Raw genomic sequence first — 21134 nt, 5'->3', positions numbered from 1 at the left:
GCTAATTTTAAAAAACTCCTCAATTAACTTAAAAAAATTAATTACCTTTTCAAGGTGTAAAAAGTAATGATCTGAAACATTTAAAATTCATGTTTACTACAGTTTATAGCAAAACTAATTATGGAATATTTTAATTAAAAAGAGAGGCTAGTGCAACTACAGATGTCCTTTATATAAAACCACAAAAAATAGAGAAATACTATCTTGTAAACTCATAAAGATGATTTATTTTTGTCTGAACTAAAAATTCATTTAGACAATTACATGAATTTGACCAGCTAAAATCAAACTACTAGGTTTGGTTAAAGCAATAATTTTCTGTTTTTTTCCAGATATGGAGGCTTCTCTCTCGGAGGCAACATCTCCCAGAATATCTCTCAGGTCCAGGATCTCCAGGACTCCATCATGGCAATCCGGTCTCAATATCAAGTAGAACAGGTGCACAATATATTTATTTTTTTAATATCCTCTCCTTCTTCTTTTTTTTTTTTTTTTTTACTTCTTTTTGCAGTTTTAGAAATATTGAACATTCAACTAACAAAAGTTACAGAGCATCTAGTTGAACAACAGCAATTAAATGATGATTAAAAAAAGAGTAAAACCCAAAGTGAGAACGTTCGCAATAATAAAAAAAGAGATAATTGCATTGATTGTGCATTTTAACGGCAAGTTTAGGTTCCATTTCTTCCTGTATTTTTGTATTTATCAGCAGCAAGTCGTAATAAAAAGTCTCTCCACTGCATACATTTCCTTCATTATTCCCTTCCGGTCCAAAGATGGTGGTGGTTCCACATCGAGCCCCTTGTGAGTTGTAGCTTTCTTTGGGCCAACTAGTTATACTAATAGAAGATATTTGCCTGACTACTTCAGTATTTGGGGTAAATTAAAACCGTAAAATCACAAGTTAAATTTAAGTCCATTATAGTTTTGATTTCCATTATCACCTCTGACCAGTAGGATGAGATCTCTCCCAAAAACATGAAAATGTCCTGCAGACACATTCCTCCTGTCCTTTTTAGTGTTACTACATTGATTACTGTTAAATGTTCTGCTTATTTTTTAACCTTGTTTATATCTCATGCCTAAATGTGTTTGTGTTGAACACAGAACAGTTCACTGGATCGACTGCTGAAGAAGCTGCCGGGGTTTTTGGGAGAAATGCACACCGTGAACAACGTCAAGGTGAACAGTTTCTCTCAAGGTCGTCTCTCGCATAGTTTCCTACTTAAAACATCGCTTTTTTTAAAGAGTTTTAATTTCATTTTCCATGTCAGGTGTGGTACAACAACAAGGGCTATCACGCCATGGTGTCGTATGTGAACGTGATGAACAACGGCCTGCTGAGAGCCAGTCTGCCGCCCGGACCGGAGCGGGGGAGACACGGCATCACCGTCTACAATCACCCGCTCAACCTCACCAAGAAGCAGCTTACTGAAATAGCAATGTCAGTGAATATCAGCGTGAAGTCTGGTGATGCAGAATAGAATAGAATAGACTTTATTGATTCTCAAGGGGAAATTGCTTATTTGTTGACAAGCTGCTCCATCTACGGCTTTAAATATTAATGATACAAATATAAGCAAAATAGATCAAGTTCATTTTATATATATATATATATATATATATATATATATATATATATATATGCCTAAGAGTGATGTACGTCACTGAATGTGACTGAATATAAATAAATAAATAAAAATACTTGCATCTGGTAAGCTAACTAACTCCACTGGAGTAGTTATACGAGGACATAAGCCTGACATGACGCCGTCATAAACATGGAGTCCTCATAAATGTTTGTCGTGAAGTGTCTTTTGGTAAATAATGACACTTCTAGTGCAAAGTTGCATTTATAAGTTCACTAAAAGTGTCAACTTTGCATTAAAAGTCATTATTTACCGAATGACTGCAGTCAAACACATTTATAAAAACTCTTTCATGTTTATGACGGTGTCATGTCAGTCTTATGTACATCACTTCAAATAAAGTGCTGCCAAAACTTTCATAGAAACAAAACTAAATGTGAATCTTTAAGTTTAATTTTTGTTCTCCATCTGTTTGGTCTTTATTCTTAAGTTTTTTTTTTCCCCCTTCTTCCCGTTTCAGGATGTCAACCTCAGTGGACGTTCTGGTTTCCATCTGTGTGGTCTTTGCCATGTCCTTCGTGCCGGCCAGTTTTATTCTCTTCCTGATTGAGGAGCGAGTCAGTAAAGCCAAACATTTGCAGTTTGTCAGCGGAGTGAAGCCAATCCTGTACTGGCTGACCAACTTCGCCTGGGACATGGTGAGAGTTCGATCCGCTTCAGAAAATCTGCAACAACGTCAAGGGAACCACAGTTTAGTTAAAATTCAGTTACGCTGCTTTATGAGAGAGAGTTGGAGTTTCATTGTGTTCAAATATAATAAGAATAAAGTGACTAATAAACACTTTATCAGCATGAACATCATATTACGATACATTTAACCCTTTCTTTTAAAAAAAACCAAAACAAAAAAAACAAGTTCAGTTAAGGATTAGAAGCATGACTTTCAATTATTTTATTTATCTATTTATTAAATTCAAACCTGTGGACAAATTCTTGCTTTTTAAAATAATCCTTTCACTCTGGAAAAGTAATGATTGAAATTCATGACTAAAAACCCAAAATTACAGACATTTGCGCTGAATGACGTGTTTGATTTTTAACCAACAGTTTAAAGCTTTCAACACTGTTTCTGTGTATAAAACATTCAGATGTACATAAAAACAATGCTGTTTTGCTGTTTGAAGTGATCATACGTGGATTTTTCAGCTCTTTCCTTGCAGTTTTTATTCACTTTAAAGTTATGCTTGCATGTGTAGATATTAAAATGACAAATACTCAGCTTCAATAAAGTGTTTGTCCCTTTTTTTCCTCCCTTTTCTCAGCTGAACTATTCTGTCCCGGCCACGATGGTTGTGCTGATCTTCATCAGTTTTCAGCAGCAGTCCTACGTCTCCGACACCAACCTGCCGGCTCTGATCCTCCTGCTGCTCTTCTACGGGTACGTCGAGTTGTTACCAGGAAACTTTGCTTCTCATTTCTTTCTGAAAAGAAAGTGTCTGTTGTTCTGTATGTTTTATTATGTCTGTTTAATAATCTGTCTAAATCCAATGTTTGTTTCTCTTTGACAGGTTTTCCATCACTCCTCTGATGTACCCAGCATCCTTTGTTTTCTCCGTTCCAAGCACGGCTTATGTTGTTCTGACTTCCCTCAACCTCTTCATCGGCATCAACGGGAGCATCGCCACCTTCGTCCTGGAGTTGTTTGTAGATAAGGTGCAAAAACACAAATACACTGAGATGGATTTGGAAAAAGGTTAATACTGGATGAACATGTAGGGGTCAAATCTTCAGAACCACATAAAGGTTTTAAGTTACTGAAGTTTTATCTTTATCTTCTCTGCTTTTCTTTGTACATTAAAAGCATTAATTGTTTCTAATTTATGCGTGGATTTTGTTCTTGCAGCATCTGAATGAGGTCAACAGGATCTTAAAGAAAGTGTTTTTGATTTTCCCACATTTCTGCCTGGGTCGAGGTCTCATCGACATGGCTAAAAACCAAGCCCTGGCCGACGCCTTCCAGAGACTCGGTACGAATGCTTTACCCACAGATTTACTCTTTATCTGGAAACACGTCTAACATGTCTGCTTTTCATGTTTTCTATACCTAATTTGGTTTAAAAAGTAATTATCAGGAATAATTCTGCCATCACACCTCGACTTTTTTTTCTGGGTTTGAAGAGTTTGTATTTTCTTTGGGTTCATCAAGAAAGAGTTAATGTAACTGAAACTAAAGTATCAGTTTAACAATGTGCAAAATAAGGCCTTTATGTGGCTAGCTAGTTGGCTAGTTAGTTTACTTAAAACCTTTATGTGGATCAGCTAGTTAGATAGGTAGTTAGTTAACTAACTACAGGTTCAGATATAAATTTTCCAATCTTTCAATAACACATAATTATTAAGTGATATTTTCAAATTTCCTGTCAACTTTAAACATTTTTTAACTCAGAAAAATAACTGCCCTGATGCCCAACCGTCGGGCTCAGCAAGTTTTCTGGGGGAAACCTTCAAACTCTCTAGCTGAGAAAGCAGCGGCTCTACGTTTTGCCTCCTGTTATCACTGTAGTGCTATAATAGAGGGACAGTTTGAATAAACAAAATGTTTTTTGTTTACATAAGTCAGGATCTTCCTCCTGTGTGTCCCCCTGCAGGAAGCAAACTGTCTCTTCACCCTCTTCAGTGGGACTTTGTTGGGAAGAATCTGTTTGCGATGGCAGCTGAAGGCGTCATCTTCTTCATCTTCACCATACTCCTGCAGTACAAGTTTTTAATTCCCTCCAGGTAAACCCCCCTCTTCCATTCCCTGCTCGATTTAAGTTTTATCTTGAGCATATTTCACTTAGTTTCTGTTTTCCCTGATGTTTCGCTGTAAAGACGGTTATTGATTTATTATCGAATCAGTGACTCTATAACATGTTTGTCCAGGCCGTGGTGGAACGATCCTCAGCTTCCTCCTCTTGGTCCAGAGGATGAAGACGTAGCGAGAGAACGTGAACGAGTGAAAAGTGGCAAAGCCCAGTCTGATATCCTCACCATGATTGATCTGAGCAAGGTACAAAATGCTTAAACTATTTATTTTAGCAACCTAAAATATGATTTCAGAGGAGTTTGTCAGAAATATGACCACCCGACAGCAAGTGTAGGAAGTTAAATTTGTGCATTTTTAAGTGTTATGTAAAATCCTTATGTAATGTCTTTGTAACATAAACAAATGCATTTTTAAAAATTTGTAGAAATGTTTACTGTGAAAATTGTCTAGAAATTAGCAGCTAGCTCTGTGGATTTACCATTAGGTATCCTGAATCCTCATGTATTAAATATTGCTCCCTATGACAGGAATATAACAATATAAACTTATTTTATTTTGTCGTTCAGGTTTATAAAGCTGGAAAAAAGCCAGCTGTGGATCAACTTTGCCTCGGGATTCCCCGCAGTGAGGTGAGAAACTTACAAAATCGCTTGTGCTTTCCCACATTTTGTGAAGTTTGTGCATTTATGTGTGTATCTTTTACTTAACCATGAAATAACTTGAGATTAAAACCTTTTCTAATAAGACGGCATCAGACAGAACAAATCCAAAATACAAAACTAGATGCAAACAATTCATAACCAGGAGACATCATGTAACTAAACATTAGGGAAGAAGCTGAGTGATCTGATGTGTCTGTCCTTTAAAGCAAAAGAAATTATAACTTCAAATAATTCTGCAGATTATTTCAGGTGGCAGGAGATTTAAAAGCCTTTTAGCCTGGTTCAGTTCTGACCTTTGGAGCCATCAGAGTGACGTCCTGAGAGCGCAGCCAATAATGTTAAAGGTTCAAGACCAGGGGTGTGCAAAGTGCAACCCAGCGGCCATTTGTGGTGCAAACTATTTATTTTTAAATCAGGATAAAACTTTTACCAACATAATTTTCTTACAAAAACCCTTTTAAGTACAAAATAAAGTATTTTGTCTTTTTTTAGCCAAGTATTTTTTATAATAAGTAGAACTACATCTGACTTCGCTGCACCCAAATCAGCTTTTATTTAATTTATTAAACTTGGCAGAATGTAACAAGTGTTTTTAGAGAAAGTGACTCAAATCAACAGAATTGAAAATGTGTTGCCTTCATTTCAATGCAGCAAATGTGGAAAATCATTTACATTTTTGGATCTACAATTAAAAACAACAAAGTCAGACAAATTTAATTGTTTGATTTTATTTTTTGCATTTTTTTTTTTTGTCTCATGAATAGTTTTGACCTTTCAGCTTTGAACCACTTGACAAAAAGTTTGGACACTCCTGTTTTAGACAGACGTATGCATAAATCTGTCAGAAGATGCTCAATTTATAGATAAAAACCAGACGGGTAAGAGAGTCTGCAATCAATGGCAGACAGAAAATCAACAATTTGTCAAATGCTGTTTGTGGTAGATGCATTTGAAAAGCTCGTTATTGGGTTAAAACTGTGCAGCAGTATGAATATGAAATGTGAACCGGTTGTTTACTGGATAATGTTCCTGAACCATGAGATTATGGACCCTCACTCTTTGTTAGACACTCGGTTCCAGCTGGTCGACTAGATTAATCTAACAACACGTCGTTTTGTGTCTGCCCCTCAGTGTTTCGGCCTGCTTGGCGTGAACGGAGCAGGGAAGACGTCCACGTTTCGCATGCTGACTGGAGACACACCCATCACACACGGAGAGGCTTTCCTCAACCAGCACAGGTGCAGAACCTCCCCGGCTGGGAAGCCTTCACCATCAGAGGAACCTTTATTTGTTAAGACGCTGTTTGTCCATTTCTCAGTGTGCAGACAGAGATGGAGCGCGTCCACCAGCTGATGGGTTACTGTCCGCAGTTTGATGCCATCAGTGACATGCTGACGGGTCGGGAGCATCTGGAGCTCTACGCTCGGCTCAGGGGGGTTCCAGAGGATTCTGTTGGCAAAGTAACCGAACCAGAAAAAAAACCACATGTTGATTCCTTCATCTTTCTAGCTTTTCAGTTTCCATCAAATGATTCAGTTTTACCTTAAAGTTCAGGTTGAATAGTTTGAAGTTTTGTGTTCCTGACGTTTCTTCTCTGGCCTGTAGGTGGCGCAGTGGGGGGTGAAGAAGCTGGGGTTGACCCAGTATGCCGAGCAGGAGGCTGGAGGATACAGCGGAGGCAACAAGAGGAAACTTTCCACGGCTATCTCCCTGATCGGAGCGCCTCCTGTTATATTCCTGGTACAGAAGCAAAGCAGACGCAGGAGAGGCTTTGCTTTAGTTTTATCAAATTTTTTATTACATTTCTCTCTATGTACTGGCAGGATGAGCCCACCACTGGAATGGACCCAAAGGCCAAACGATTTCTGTGGAACTGCATCCTGAGTGTCACGAAAGAAGGCAGAGCCGTCGTCCTCACGTCTCACAGGTACAACACCCAAAACGGAGTCGGACTGAAACGTAGTCGGACCGAAACAGACCAAACAGACTCAGACCGAAACAGAGTCGGACCGAAACGAAAACGGAGTCGGACCGAAACGGAGTCGGACTGCTGGAGAATAACTTCAGTTTCCCTTCATGTTCATTGAAATAAACGTTTATATTCTTTGTGGTCTTATTTTTATTATCATTTTTTTCTAGGGGAGTATAGAAGTTACAATAAAGAGCAGAGCCAGAAGCCTCCTGTTGTTGCTGATTTCTATCTATATATTATGTTCAGTACTTGCATTGACAATTTGTATGCCTGTCGTTAGCATGGAGGAGTGTGAGGCTCTTTGCACCAGGATGGCCATCATGGTGAACGGCAGATTTCAGTGTCTGGGATCCGTGCAGCACCTCAAGAACCGGTAGCTACACACAACACAACAATACATATATATATAAACTTAAACTACAATCTTAAGTTTATAAAAGTTCTCCGAGACATTTGTTTTTTCAATATCTTTTTCTCCAATATTTTTGTTCTTTCACTATTTGTAGTGAAAGGTTGTATTTATATAAGCAAAAAAGAAAAATAATGCAAATTGCACAAAAGCAACATATGTAGTTCTTCTGTTATTTTCTGTCTGCTGAGCCTGTTGTGTAAATGTTTTAGATCAAGCAGAAAGAGTAAGCTGTGAGCATCGGTTCAAGTTTTATGTTGCAAAATGCTGATTTGGAAAACTTCCATCTGTCTGAATTTTTAAAATACCAGAACCAAAGACTTTATATTTTTGTCTGTCTGATTACTTTTTAAAATATTAAATCAGACTTTATGATTAATCAGTACTTGTGAAACCTTTTTACCAAATACTTTTTTCACTCTTGAATACTTTTACTTTGGTTACATTTTGAAGCAGTGCTGCTCTTTCTTGAATACAGTTTTACTCTTCTGTGCAGAATGAAGTTAAATCTCTGTTTAAGATTTAATTAGGAAAAACCTGGAGCCAATCAAAACCTTCTCTGCCCTGTTTTGATAAGCAGCAATATTTAAATTAGACATCGCAGATTAAACCGCAATTTGAGGACAAAGCGAACAGATGAGATTTTATTTTTGGCAAATGTTTCATAAACGTATTGGATAAAAAAGTCTTGTCAGGATTTTATTGATCAGAATGTTGTTCAGGTTTGTAGGTGAATGAGAGACTTTTGGTGATTTGTAAGGAATGCAGCAGCAAACCTAATTTATCTTTGTTTGGTGTTAAAGAAAGATACAAAACATGGAGGAAGACATTTAAATTTGATCTTCTTCCATCCTGTGTCCAGATTCGGAGACGGATACACCATCATTCTCCGTCTGGCGGACACCAAACTGGACGCCGAGTCCTGTCCCATCGACGCCTACATGAGGACGTCGTTTCCCGCCATCGAGCTGAAGGAGCGACACCAGAGCATCCTACAATACCAGCTGCCATCGCACGCCTGCTGCCTGGCCCGCGTCTTTGACGTTCTGGCCAACAACTACGAGGAGCTCGGCGTCGTGGACTTCTCCGTCTCGCAGACCACCCTGGATCAGGTGAGGAAGAGGACGCAGCAGAAGTGAAGGCCTTCGCTGCTCTGAAAACAGAAATTTTGTCGCTAAAGGTTTGAGAGCGCTGCTGTAGCGAATGATGATCAACATGCAGTCCATAACTCAACCAATATCAACCAATGTTTGGTAAAATTAACTTAACGTGAAGCAGGAATCCAACATTTTCATGGAGTTTTTAACAACTGCTTTCTTGGATGAAGAGAGAAGATTTTAACTTTTAGATTAATTTAAAACAACGCAACCTTAGACTCATTAATTTGTTTCCCTGCTTCATTTTTGCAGGTATTTGTCAACTTTGCGAAGGAGCAGACTGATGACGACTGCCTCACTGACGTGATCATCGGTAACGGCGTGGCGCAGCTAAACCTTCACGCCAGAATAAATCCTTTCGCCGTCAAACCCCAACAGCCCCCAACACCACCTCAGCTGAGGAAATCCCCACAGCTTCCTGCCAAATCACCCGACGGCAATCCGAAGGAAGCCAAGCCGAAAAAGGCCAAGGCCAGAAAGGTCAGTTCAAACGGGGAGACGAGCGGCGGCGTGCCCATGAGCAGATCACCTCAGGGAGAGGAAGTGGGTCCGGAGGCGGGCAGCAGCAACAGAGGACTTCAGGGGGAGTCCAGCAAATCTCACCGGTCGAAACACAGAGAGGAGAGCTCCAGCAAAGACCCGGCTGCGCTCTTCATAGTCGGCAGCATCCCACAGGAAGGCTCGGTGTTCATTCACCCGAATGGTGCAGAGTTCACACAAACTCTCCGGAGTCAGAAGTGAACGATGTTCTTCCTTTAACGGCTGCGGTGCCTTGTTCACCTCGCTACGTATTTGTAGCTTTATACGCGTTTAAAAACAAGCCTGAGAGTAACTGTTTGGTCTGTTCTGCTTGTCCTGAAGGAATACTGTGAAGAAACAGAGTTTATTTCTCAGGTTTCCTTTACTTCGTCTTTTATTTATGTATTTTTCCCAGAGAGCACTTTATGCAAGATGCTGCAAAGAATCAAACAGTAGCAGATTAAATGTTACTTATTATGGGGATTTTATAGATGTGAGTGTTGGAGGTTATTACAAGACACGGATTTTACCTCTTTAATGTTTTATAATTACATTTTTGTCATCTGTCGTTTTCTAAATGTATTATTTATTTAGATAGTCATCAGGTTTGCAGTTACTATCAAGCAGAGGTTATTTACATTTTCTTTTTATCATCTTTCTGTCTGCTACACATTTATGAGTGATGTAGTCTAGAAAGGCTCCAGTTATACAAACATCTCTTTTATTATAATTTATTCATCCATCCATCCACTTTCTTTACGCCCTTGTCCCTTAGTGGGGTCAAGAGGTGCTGGTGCCTCTCCAGCTAACGTTCCGGGCGAGAGGCGGGGTCACCCTGGACAGGTCGCCAGTCTGTCGCAGGGCAACACAGAGACACACAGGACAAACAATCATGCACACACACTCTCACACCTAGGGGCAATTTAGACAGACCAATTAACCTGACAGTCATGTTTTTGGACTGTGGGAGGAAACCGGAGTACCTGGAGAAAACCCACACATGCACAGGGAGAACATGCAAACTCTATGCAGAAAGACCGGGGCCGGGAATCGAACCCAGAACCTTCTTGCTGCAAGGCAACAGCTCTACCAACTGCACCACTGTGCAGCCTTTTATGATTTATATAAATTATAATATGCCAAAGTGTCCAAATCCAGCGATAAAATCCTGATCAGTAAAATACTTTTGAAGGAGAGTAAGCTCAGTTCCCTGCTGGATATCTGAAGCACTGTGATGCATTTTAAAAATACTGTTTTATTTAAGACAAAATAAACTGTCAGAGCTGATTTCTTCTGCTCTTTTTACAGTTTTTCCTCCTGTTTTATCCTTTGCTGCTGCATGTTAAATCAAATAAAGCTGAATGTGTAATTTCACAGTGAAGGCTGGCACCACTGAATGTAAACTTCTACTTGAAGGAAATATTTATCTGCTGTAAGATGCAAATCATATCCTCGTATCATGATGTGGAAAAAATCTAAAGTTTGCTCCGAATGTTTTCTGCTGGAAGAAAATAAAAGTATTTGATTTGCTGACAACTTTATTGTATCTCTGCTTTATCTAAGAACAAATTAAATTGTTTTCTGATGTTTTTCAAGAGACTTTACAGATCATGACTGTTGATTTTTGGCATATATCTGATATAATCTGAATGAACTATGTTTGTTCCTCTGTTCGGTTTTATTTCAGAAGCCTGTTTTGTTCTGTTGAATCATTTCTTCCTCTTTAGTTTAAATGCGAACAGGAAGATAAACAGGAAGTTAGCAGCCTTCCTTGTGATAGTTTTACACAGTAAGAAGGCAGAAATATGTTTTAATAATCCTTTTTATTGATCTCATGTATTATTTGAATTTTCAGATTCATTGTAAAACATAATCAAAATCACCTCAAAAAATATTTGTCAGATATGTCACCTTTTTAACTTGAAGTAGTAAAATTTTATTTTTTCTATGCTGTTCTAACTTATATAAAGGAGCACCAGTTGTTTCCTTCTTGGTTCCTTATTGTATGCAATATAAAATGGATTACATATAAAATTGATTACATGGCCCCAAATAGGTTAAATTATAATATATGGTATGGATATTGTATAAAATAAATTTAATTTAATTCCTGGATTTAGTTTATATGTTGTAAAGTGGAAAAAATATGCTATGTTCTGCTTTAAAGTAGCTTTATTTTATGGCAGCCTGTTTTGCCATTATATATATATATAACTGATATTTTTTTTGTTTTTTTAAATATTGTTTTATATAAGTAAACATTAAAAACATATATATATTTTTTTGTAAAAATGTATTTTTTATGCATAAAAAAATATTTTTTTTTTTTCTCACAAGATGGTATCTCATTAAAATGAATATTTATAAACATATTTTATACCTTCGCAAACATATTTTTATAAATAATAAAAAATAGATATATATTTATAAAAAATTGTTTTTCCGTTTCAGAGTAGCGGAAACATTGATTTCCGCTACTTCAATCTTTTATTTCAGTTTTTTTCCTTTATTGTATTATGTCTGTAAGGTGGGATAAACAGCGCCCCCTTCTGCCCCAACACCGTTCTGCCTTTGCTCTGTCAGCCTCACTGGCTAGCTGCTAGAAGCTAGCACCCGCTCTCACTGCTTTAATTTTTTATGTTTTCTATATTCTGTCCCTTTTCTTTGTAAATATACTACGGCCTCGTCATCCCCTTTCGATATACTTGAATAAAATGGTCGTTTTGACAAATGATGAAGAACAGGATTACATGTAAGTGCTAATTTCCTTCTTACATTAGCTGGTTTGCATTAGACGAAACTATAGTTCCTGTTAAATTATAATAAAATAAGTTTCAAGTGTTTTTTCGTCTTTAAACGCGTTTGAACTGACCGAATATCAAATAATTATCTGAAGCTTACTGTAGCCGGTGTTTTTAGTGCAGATTTAAAGGTTTTTAAACGATTTATTTAACTATCTTCGTTAGCCGTTTTCAGCTAACGCTCTAACTAAATTGCTTACGTATGTTTGTCGTAGAAAACTATCATAATTAACATTATTACATCTAAATCTAAAACTGCATGAGCTGTGTGCATTTACGAATCGCTAAAGCCAATTTAACGTCACGGAAGATAAGAAATACGCGCAAAAGGAATAAAATGCTGTTGTAACTGTGATTAAAAAGCTAGCTTATGTCTTTTAATGTTATGTGAATGATTCAGATGAGTCTCACTGAACAAGGTAGAGATTACACAACATAATGATATTAATAACATGCAGGGCTGGAGCTAAAAATGGCATCTTGCAGACAGAAAGCTGGGCAGAGACGTGGGAGGATCCCCCACTCAAACCCACTGACCTACATCTGATTCTGCTGCTGGAAGCAGAGGATTTAAATTTCACTGCCCTGATCCACTTTAGCCAACTGGGGTCTGCAAAATGCGGCTCCTGACACTTTCCAATGTAGTTCTCTAATAGAACACTAATATTTCCAAATATAGATTTAATAACAACATTAAAACGCATGTTTTGCATTTGCTAAATCATGGTATTTTCTTCTGATTAAGTTAGAAAATATGTGCTTTTTCTGTAAGTATTAACGTTCAATTGAAGGAGAATATGTTCATCTTTTCCCACATGTCTTGCACTTTTATTTTAAAACCTGAGTAATATAGAACACATTTCCTACAGTAGATATTCATCAAAACGAGAAGTTGTCTTGTTTTGAAAAGGTTAAAAATTGTTCTTTGGACTGCGAGGGTAGATAAATGCAAGGCATTAGAAAGCATTAAATAACAATATTAATACTATTTGCTATATTATTTTTACAGTTACTGGAGTGAACTAAATGTTGTTCCTTTTCATTTTAAAATACTCTCCTGGCAGATTTCTGTTGTTTTTTTCTTTGCAGACGAAGAAAACATCTGCAAAGATGTTTGCAGAAACGTAAACAAATCTGCAAAGATTTGTTTATTTGTTTAATAAACAAATCTACTTTTGTTTATTAAAAGTAGATTTACTTTTAATAAACAAAAAGTAAATCTACTTTTTGTTCATTATTAAACAAAAAGTAGATTTATTATTGCAAACTAATTGCTTGCATAATTGCCAAGCCTTGAGGAACTTCCTGGTTTGTGAGCGTCTGAAATCCTTAACTGGTTTTGTTTCCTTACTCACTGACTTTGTTTCTAATGTGTTAGCGAATTTTTTACAAATTATGTGTTGTGATTGTGTTGGTTTTTGATTTTATTTATGCATTCTTTTTTAGCTCTCTTCATGTGATTTCTTAATCCTACATGTTTGACCGTAATCAACCGTGTGTTGGGCTGAAAACATTATAAGTCAGAAAACATTATTTATCTAATTCAGTTGTTTGGAATGGAAATACATTTGAATTGCACTTTACATTGCTACAAAAATTTATAACTTTAGAGAATGCATTCCTCACTTCTTTTTAAACATATGTAGGTGATGATGTAATTATGTTTATCCTTTTTGAATTCCCCAGTTTTTTATTGGCTTTAACTGTGTTATTGTTTTTGTTATTGTTTATTTATTTGTATTTATTTTTGTGGAAATGCGTTCGTCAAACGTTTGTGCAGCTTAAAGAAACTCAGATTTGTTGCGTTTTGTTCTGGTTTTCAGCCTGATAGAGGAGCGTAAATGCGTCTCACTGCCCTGCTCGCCTGCTAAGCGAGTTTCTCCAGCCAAAAGGAAGCATTACATCAATCAAGCCGTCCGCAACTCTGAGCTCACTCCACGCGCCAAAGGCAAAAAGAGCCTCCGCCGACAGGAGAACAGTAAGGCTGACTGAATGTGTGATCCGGTCATTTCTTTAGGTTAGATAAAGGTCGAAAAAGACGATTTTAGAGTTGGTAATCCATAAATGTAGAAGTGCAGAATATACATATTTTGAATCATTGATTTTTTAAAATTTATTATTATTTAAGAAAAAGCCAGATTTAAGAAAAGATAACTTAATACTGATCATTTAAGTTGCACATTTACATTTTAGCTTATAAAATCGATAATCTGCTTTCTTGGCTGCAGCTCGTTTTCTTGCCAATCTCCTGGAGAAGGACGAATGCTCCAAAGACGACCTGGAGGTTTGCAGCAACCCGGCCCTGCCGTCCATCTTTACTGAGGCCTGCACCAACGGAAACTACATAGAGGTACAGTTTAGAAGCTTTATTCTTACGGTAGCAGGCAAAACCTAATGCTGGGAGATTTATATCTTTATATCAAATTGTCTGATTTAAATGTCTTAAAAAATAGAGAAGAAGCTTTTTTACACATATTTGTTGGGTAGTAACTAATTAAATTTACTTGAGTAACTTTTACTACGCTGTACTTTTATTTGAGTAATTTTATTTTGAAATTTTCTACTCTTTTTTTGAGTAAAATTTCTGGATTCTCCATCCACCTCAGCTTACCTGAGTGAAGTTGCACCACTCACCTTCTTCAAATCAGACAAAAATGGTGTCAAACGTTTGTGCCGCTATCATTTTAATGATATTAACAAATGTTTCCAGAGGTCATGAAAGGTCAACCAGCCCCTCCACCTAATTCAAATCAGACAAATTTGGTGTCAATCAACTCAACTACGTTTGTGGAGCAAAAATGTTTTGTTTGTGCTGCTTTTTCTTTGAAGATATTAATGAAATTTTAAAGGTAATTTTGGGGGGAACTGGTTGAGCCTTTAAACTTTTATTAATATCTCCAAAGTCAAAGCAGCACAAACGTAGTCGAGTTGATTGACACCAGTTTTGTCTGATTTGAAGAAGGTACGAGGGGCTGGTTGACCTTTCGTGACCTCTGGAAACAATTGTTAATATCTTTAAAGTGATAGCGGCAGAAATGAACATTTTTGCTGCACAAACAAACCAGCCCCACCAGGTCCCCATCTTGCCTTATTGTGGAGTAAACTGAATCTGCTGTTCATGTGATTTCCTTTGAAAGACTCCCTCCTTATTTCACCGTCTCGGTTTTGAATCTGCTTGCGTTTCGTAGCCGTGGAACGACTTCATGAACTGCTCCGGCGAGGAGCAGGAGCGGCTGCTTTCTCTCCTGGAGCAGGAGGGAACCAAGAGGAAAAACGCCAATCAACTTCTCAAAGACCACAGGAATGGTGAGTCTCTCTGCTTGTTTTTGTTTATTTTGGGGCGTTTTGTTTTCGTGCGTGCCTGACTCTCCCCTCTCTGCAGTGTATCCTGCCTTTCCTGCTCAGGAGTGCTTCCACAGAATTGATCGGCGGCTCCGAGCGACTCTGAGACGGAAGCAGATACCCATGGTGCGCGTCGCCTCGCTGTCGCGTTTCCTGCGCTCAGAAGTTTATCGTTGGTTCACAGTTTCTTTAGTTAAGACTTGAATTGCTTCTACGTTAGGGTACATTTTATTTGTTCCTGTTTTGTTGCAGTGGTTTTATTTTCTTCCCGTTTGTTTAATCGGACACTTTTCACATTTTTCTGTTAGTCGGATTGTGAAACATGAGTTTGGAGAAGGGATGCGTATAAAAGTTTCAGTAGCTCTCTTGGACTGGACTTGAGTGTCCTTAATTTAATGTTGATTTTAAATTTAGGTTTTTACATCTTCATGTTTGTTTTTGCATTTTATAATGCAAAAAAATAGGTTTTTGTTCCCATTATGGCTTTATTAAACAGAAAACACAATTTAATCTCTTTTTTTGGAGTTCTTGAAGTCCTTGAAAGTGCTTGAATTTCAGTTAGGTGTTTTGGAAAGTGCTTGATTTCTTTATAAAGTCCTGGATATTCAAGCACTTTTTGTAATAAATCATGGAAATCCCACATTTGTAAAACACCTTGAAACCAGATATTTTTATACACCTCATAATATATATATATATATATATATATATATATATATATATATATATATATATATATATATATATATCTGGTTTCAAGGTGTTTTACAAATGTGGGATTTGTAAAACACAAATCCCACATTTGTGGGATTTGTTAAACAAAACAGTGGGAGTTTTGTTTAACTCCCACTGTTGGAGTTAAACAAAACAAAACTTTTCTTGGTTTAGGTCAGGTAGAATTACAAAAGTTATTTATATTTGATAAATGACAGAACATTTGTATTTTATTTGTGAATATTTATTATTCCTATTTGCTCAATGATGTATTAATGTAAACGTTGGCCTAAACAACACTGTTGGATTTAACCTTTGCATGTTTGAGGGTCTCCATCACTTTAAGAAAAAGATTTCTAATATTTCAATGCTGGAAGGAAGAAGCTTTGATGACACTAAATAAAATAAAATCTTTTGCTTCTTTTTCTCCAGGGAACACTGGAAGTGATCGAAGAAACCCTCCTCAGCTTCTTCAGCGCCGAACCTCACTCAGTTTACACAACCATCCTCAGCAGCAGGTAGAAATCCTCTTTCTGTTGTCACAATATCTGCAGGTCTTCTGGGTTCGGATGCTGGGAAGGTAAGTCTTTAATGGTTGGTATAGTATACCTTCTAATTAGGCCAATAATTATTTTACTAGGAGGCACTATGGTCCAACACTTCCTGATTCTAAAGAAATTATTAAAATTCAGCAAAAGCTTGAGAAAGAACTGAGCTTCATTCAGCTGTTACCTTGTTTAAATTTAAAAACTCTGCGGTTATCTGCTCTCATCTGTGAGTTTTCTTCTACTTTAAATACATTTCGACAAGTCTTGGCGTAAAGCTGCCACTGATCTTATGATCTACTTCGACTTAAATGTCCAAATATATGCTGGCACCACGCAGAAACTTCAACACAGCTTTGCCAATCAATAGCGAATTAAATCCATCAGGAAAAAAAAACCGGGCTTAAAAGAAAATATTTGTGATTTTAAAGTATTAAAACCTGACAACTGCAGCTTATTTGCCACTTTTGGGACATGAGTGCTACTTAAATAATTCAACTAAAATACCCATAAATATGTATTTTAACTTTATTTGTGTACTTCGTTTATATTAGATGGAAAAATTGGTAAAAGAAAATAATCAGTAATCAGCGAGACTAAGTTGAATATTTTGCTGCAGAGTAAAATAAAAAGGAATTTTCCTACATATGTTAAAAAAAATCTCCATGTTTTTTGTCATCCTAATGAGGCACAGTGCTGTCAGAAATGTTAAAATACTTTATTATAAATTAGGTGATAAAAAACTGAATTGAATGTAAATTGTAATGTTTTTGTGTGTGAACCAGTTTTGAGAGGCTGCTTCTTCATGCCATCTGCCAGTACATGGACCTCGTCTCTGCAAGTGAGTGGACAGATTATTATACACATTTTTTATTTTTATTTGCAACAAACAAACAAATCTAAGACGTTCGGACGGTGAAACTGTTTTGGCCCAACAGGCATCGACTACAACGGCTCACGTCAGACCGAAGTGACGAACAAACAAGACGAGTTTCTTCCTCCTGGACTTTTACTGTCCGCCTACCTGGAGAAGATGAGCTGAGACCTCCTCTTCCTCTGTAATGTAAATGTAAATAGGACGTGGGGTGAATTTTCCATTAATTCGATCCACAAAGAAACTTCAACAAACATTTAAGTCAACCTTCAACTTGCGTTTCTTTCCAAAACTTTAGACCATTTCAGTCCATCCAGTTTCTCACCCGTTGCTGGTTTGGAGCAAAAACCCTCATAACATTTTTTTTTAATGTTGTCGGACTCGAAAAACGATGTTTTTGAACGCCTTTTGAAACGACTAATGATTACAAAACGTTTGTAATCTCTGTTTTGATTAATGCCGCCACTTGAGGACATTTCTAAAGTAGGATTTAGTCAAACGCAGAAACTGAAAAACGCTTTTTGTCGCGCTTGTTTTGTAGTCTGACCGGAAACGAGGAGTCATAAAACGATGAGCTCGTGTTCTTCTCCAAGTGGAGATTTATAAATTTTAATCTTTTCCATTAGAGAATAATAAAAATGGACCAAGCTGTATTTTTACTCTAAGCTTTAAAGATTAATTAATTGTGATAACAAAAGTTATTTTTCTTCTCATTGGCCTTTATTACTGTGAGAAACGTTTGAATTATAAAAAATATGGTAAAAGTTTTTCCAACTTCAATGTGACATTTATCCTGTACAACTAAAACATAACCTGGTTGCATAAATATGTGCACAACCTTAAGCTAATACTTTGATAAATAATGTATTGACTTAGTTTATTGTTGTGTTTTAATGCTAATCTAACAGCCTCCATCTTCTTGGTCTTTGATTTGACTCTTGACTTAAAATGTTATCACTATTGTGATAACGAAATAAATTTCTTTAGGATTTTAGACGCATAAATGTCCTGAAACCGATTTGATCATGTTCAATTATATTTATTGATGCTTTCGTGGAATAAACAATGAAGAAAACGGTAAAAGAAACGGCAAATCTGAAAATGCAGCCAGTTTTTTAAAAACTATTTTAACTTATTGGGATAAACATAAATCTAAATTCTTACGATTAAATATTTTTCATGATAAACGCTGCGATAAATTCTGATTTGGTTCGCAGACACTTTAAGGATTGTTCATAGTTTCTTCCGCATCAATAAAAGCAACAGTTTCATCTAAGAAAAGGAAACCCCAGATCATAATACTGCCACCACCATGTCAGCCTGTCTGATCATTTTCCAATCTATCTTTGTATCAATTTTTGAAATGTTAGTGCAAACCGTAGCGCGCGCGTGTATAGTTTCTCTAAAAATACAGGTGAACTGAACTTCACTCAGGTTCCTCAGATTTACGATTTTTTTTTTTTTTTTTTTTTTTTGATGCATTTAAGAAAACAAAATGTTAAAATTGAATCCAAAGGTGCATAAAATATTTGTCTTGAGGGATTTGCATACTTATCCCACATTTTCCTCTCTAATAGATTTATTCTTTGTTTTGTTAAATTGTTCAGGTTAGATGTCAAATTAAAGGTAGAAAAAGTTTTGAAATGATTCAGCAGCACAAGTTGTTCTCTGACTACAAATATACAACATATAAACCTGCTTCTTTTCCATCACTAGAGATATTTTAGTTATTCATGTTCATAGATTATAAGAAAAACACACAGAATACATCTGAATCAATATAAGCTCACTTAACGAGTTTAGTTCAATCAATAAAGAGGAAGTAAAGCCGTTAAATTGGAAACCTCTACGCCATCATGAACGAATATTTAATGAACTGAGTCCGGCTGAAAACAATGAAACCTTAAGAACTAATGGAAAGTTTACTCTGAGGTCTGCAGCTGGCTTTAAGCATGACCGGTGCTATCTTTGCTCTCAGATCAAACGCTTTTCTGTCTCCTGGATTTCTGTCTGTGAGTTTTAGAGCATGAATGTTGGGGATCCTCCTGAAAGCACAGATCAAAGTGACGTCGTCCTCGTTGTTTAGGGAACATTTATCCATCCGTGTCGGTTTCCGTTCGCTTTCTGACGCTCTGTTCACCCTGGAAATGTTCTCATGAACTAAACCTTCAGAGTTTATCGATTCGGCTGCAGACACTGCCACCTGGAGCGCAGTCCGGACTTTGATCCGTCGAGGTTTCCGATTACACAGCAGATCCAGTCTAGACGCCTGGAGCAGCTGCTGTTGTGGTGCTGGTTTCCAGTGTAGACGGAGCGTCTGGGTCGTCTCAGTTAGTGTAGAAGATAAGGAACTTTATTCTATTTTAAAACCTGTAATAGGAGCCTCCATGTCTGCATGCATTTCTGGATTTTTTCCCCTCCAGCCTCTTTGTTTACACACAAGTAACAGGTTTAGCAGCTGCTTTACTTTAACTGATGCCATCAATTAATGATGTAGTTCACAGTTTGTACAGCAGAGGCATCATTTTACACTTTTCCGATCCACATCAGGGCTTTTTTTTTTAAATTTAACAAATACTTTGATTGACAACAAACCACTCTTAAAACCAGAAGAGAAGCACTTCTGCCTTATGAACCTGCAGTTTCTATCACTTGTCTGTACATGCATGTCTGTATTTTTACTTGACCAGATCTTGGAAACATGTATCCAGTTTCTGCTTCTTTTTTACGCTGTTGACGGCAGCAGTAACAAAACTTGACCTGTTGGTGCATTTTGTCAACAACCAAAGCGTGTGTGTCTGTTGCGTGGATACATCCGACTTCTCAGGCTCTGAATTCGTCTCTCTGAATGTCTCGTTTCACACGTCGTCTGCTCTCTTCACATGAACCTGGTTCGTGTTCTCTGCAGCTCTTTGGAGGGCTGACGTCTTTTTAACTACATGTAATCACGCTGTAAATATTTAACTGATTTGTGCCAAAATGTGGTTTTTAAAAGCTTAAGCATCTAAGAGCTGAATACGTGATTCTGGAGGATTTTTTGTGTATATCTCATGTGCATATTTATAATGATCTGTGCCGCTATTAAAGGGGATTTAAGGTGCTTGTTTGTGTTTTATTCCTTGAGTTTTTCTGTTCATCTTCAGGCAGCTGAAGTTGACTCGATTGTGAGTCAGAATCCTGGTTTTAATATTTAATAAGGTCTACATTACTGAAACAATCAGCAGTAGATACGGGTTCAGGTTACAGTTGTACACATCTTCTATTTCAATGCTGTGGAAGAAATACATGGAGTTTATTTCATAAACCTAACTTAAATCACAACAGAACTGACAAAAGTAATTATTTTTATATGTGCAATATGTCCACATGTTTTATTCATAATTAAAATATCTTTTTTTTAGTTTGATAGCATAAATATGGAAAACAGTTTAGCATTTTCATCAGATTTAGCTTCAGAGTTTCTGTCTGTATTTCCTGATTAGGAGAGTAAAAAGAAAACGAGCAAAATTCACATTTTGCACATTTATTAACACCTTTATAAACTTAAAAAAAAAAAAAACCTACGCAGCTGTTTTTTGGAAATAAGTTCATATTTTTTGGTGTCTGGAGAGTGAGCCATTTCAAAAACCTCCCAACAAGTCACAATGCACAGTTACCTAGCAACCTAAATGTTGCTCCAGCACGTTGGTTTTACCGCTGTACAATGGCTGCTGGAAGAGACAACTGTTTGTTGCTGACTTACCG

The 21134-nt window shown here is 36.9% G+C and overlaps 2 protein-coding genes across 3 annotated transcripts in view; both read left to right on the top strand.

Moving 5' to 3' along the window:
* The window catches only part of abca7 (ATP-binding cassette, sub-family A (ABC1), member 7), a 36025-nt gene extending 25375 nt beyond the window's left edge, over positions 1–10650 (top strand). For both annotated transcript variants that reach the window (XM_008406658.2, XM_008406657.2), the window contains 17 exons: positions 333–438; positions 1108–1182; positions 1275–1444; positions 2110–2287; positions 2912–3027; positions 3158–3302; positions 3493–3616; positions 4238–4367; positions 4512–4638; positions 4962–5024; positions 6189–6295; positions 6376–6517; positions 6663–6797; positions 6881–6984; positions 7310–7402; positions 8301–8550; positions 8848–10650. In XM_008406658.2, coding sequence (XP_008404880.2) covers positions 333–438; positions 1108–1182; positions 1275–1444; positions 2110–2287; positions 2912–3027; positions 3158–3302; positions 3493–3616; positions 4238–4367; positions 4512–4638; positions 4962–5024; positions 6189–6295; positions 6376–6517; positions 6663–6797; positions 6881–6984; positions 7310–7402; positions 8301–8550; positions 8848–9336 — 2554 coding nt within the window. In that variant the 3' untranslated portion in view covers positions 9337–10650. The remainder of the gene's footprint in view (positions 1–332; positions 439–1107; positions 1183–1274; positions 1445–2109; positions 2288–2911; positions 3028–3157; positions 3303–3492; positions 3617–4237; positions 4368–4511; positions 4639–4961; positions 5025–6188; positions 6296–6375; positions 6518–6662; positions 6798–6880; positions 6985–7309; positions 7403–8300; positions 8551–8847) is intronic.
* Positions 10651–11669: 1019 nt separating this feature from the next.
* On the top strand, positions 11670–20490 carry r3hdm4 (R3H domain containing 4). The gene is made up of 8 exons (XM_008406660.3): positions 11670–11866; positions 13739–13893; positions 14144–14265; positions 15104–15221; positions 15298–15383; positions 16404–16489; positions 17302–17357; positions 17455–20490. The coding sequence occupies exons 1-8, from the start codon at positions 11829–11831 to the stop codon at positions 17556–17558; spliced, it is 765 nt and encodes a 254-aa protein (XP_008404882.1). The 5' UTR covers positions 11670–11828; the 3' UTR covers positions 17559–20490.
* The last annotated feature ends 644 nt before the right edge of the window (positions 20491–21134 follow it).

Source organism: Poecilia reticulata, chromosome 4, assembly GCF_904066995.2.
Source record: "Poecilia reticulata chromosome 4, P_reticulata-male-v2, whole genome shotgun sequence".
Taxonomy (NCBI): domain Eukaryota; kingdom Metazoa; phylum Chordata; class Actinopteri; order Cyprinodontiformes; family Poeciliidae; genus Poecilia; species Poecilia reticulata.
This window is presented reverse-complemented; position numbering and strand designations above follow the sequence as displayed.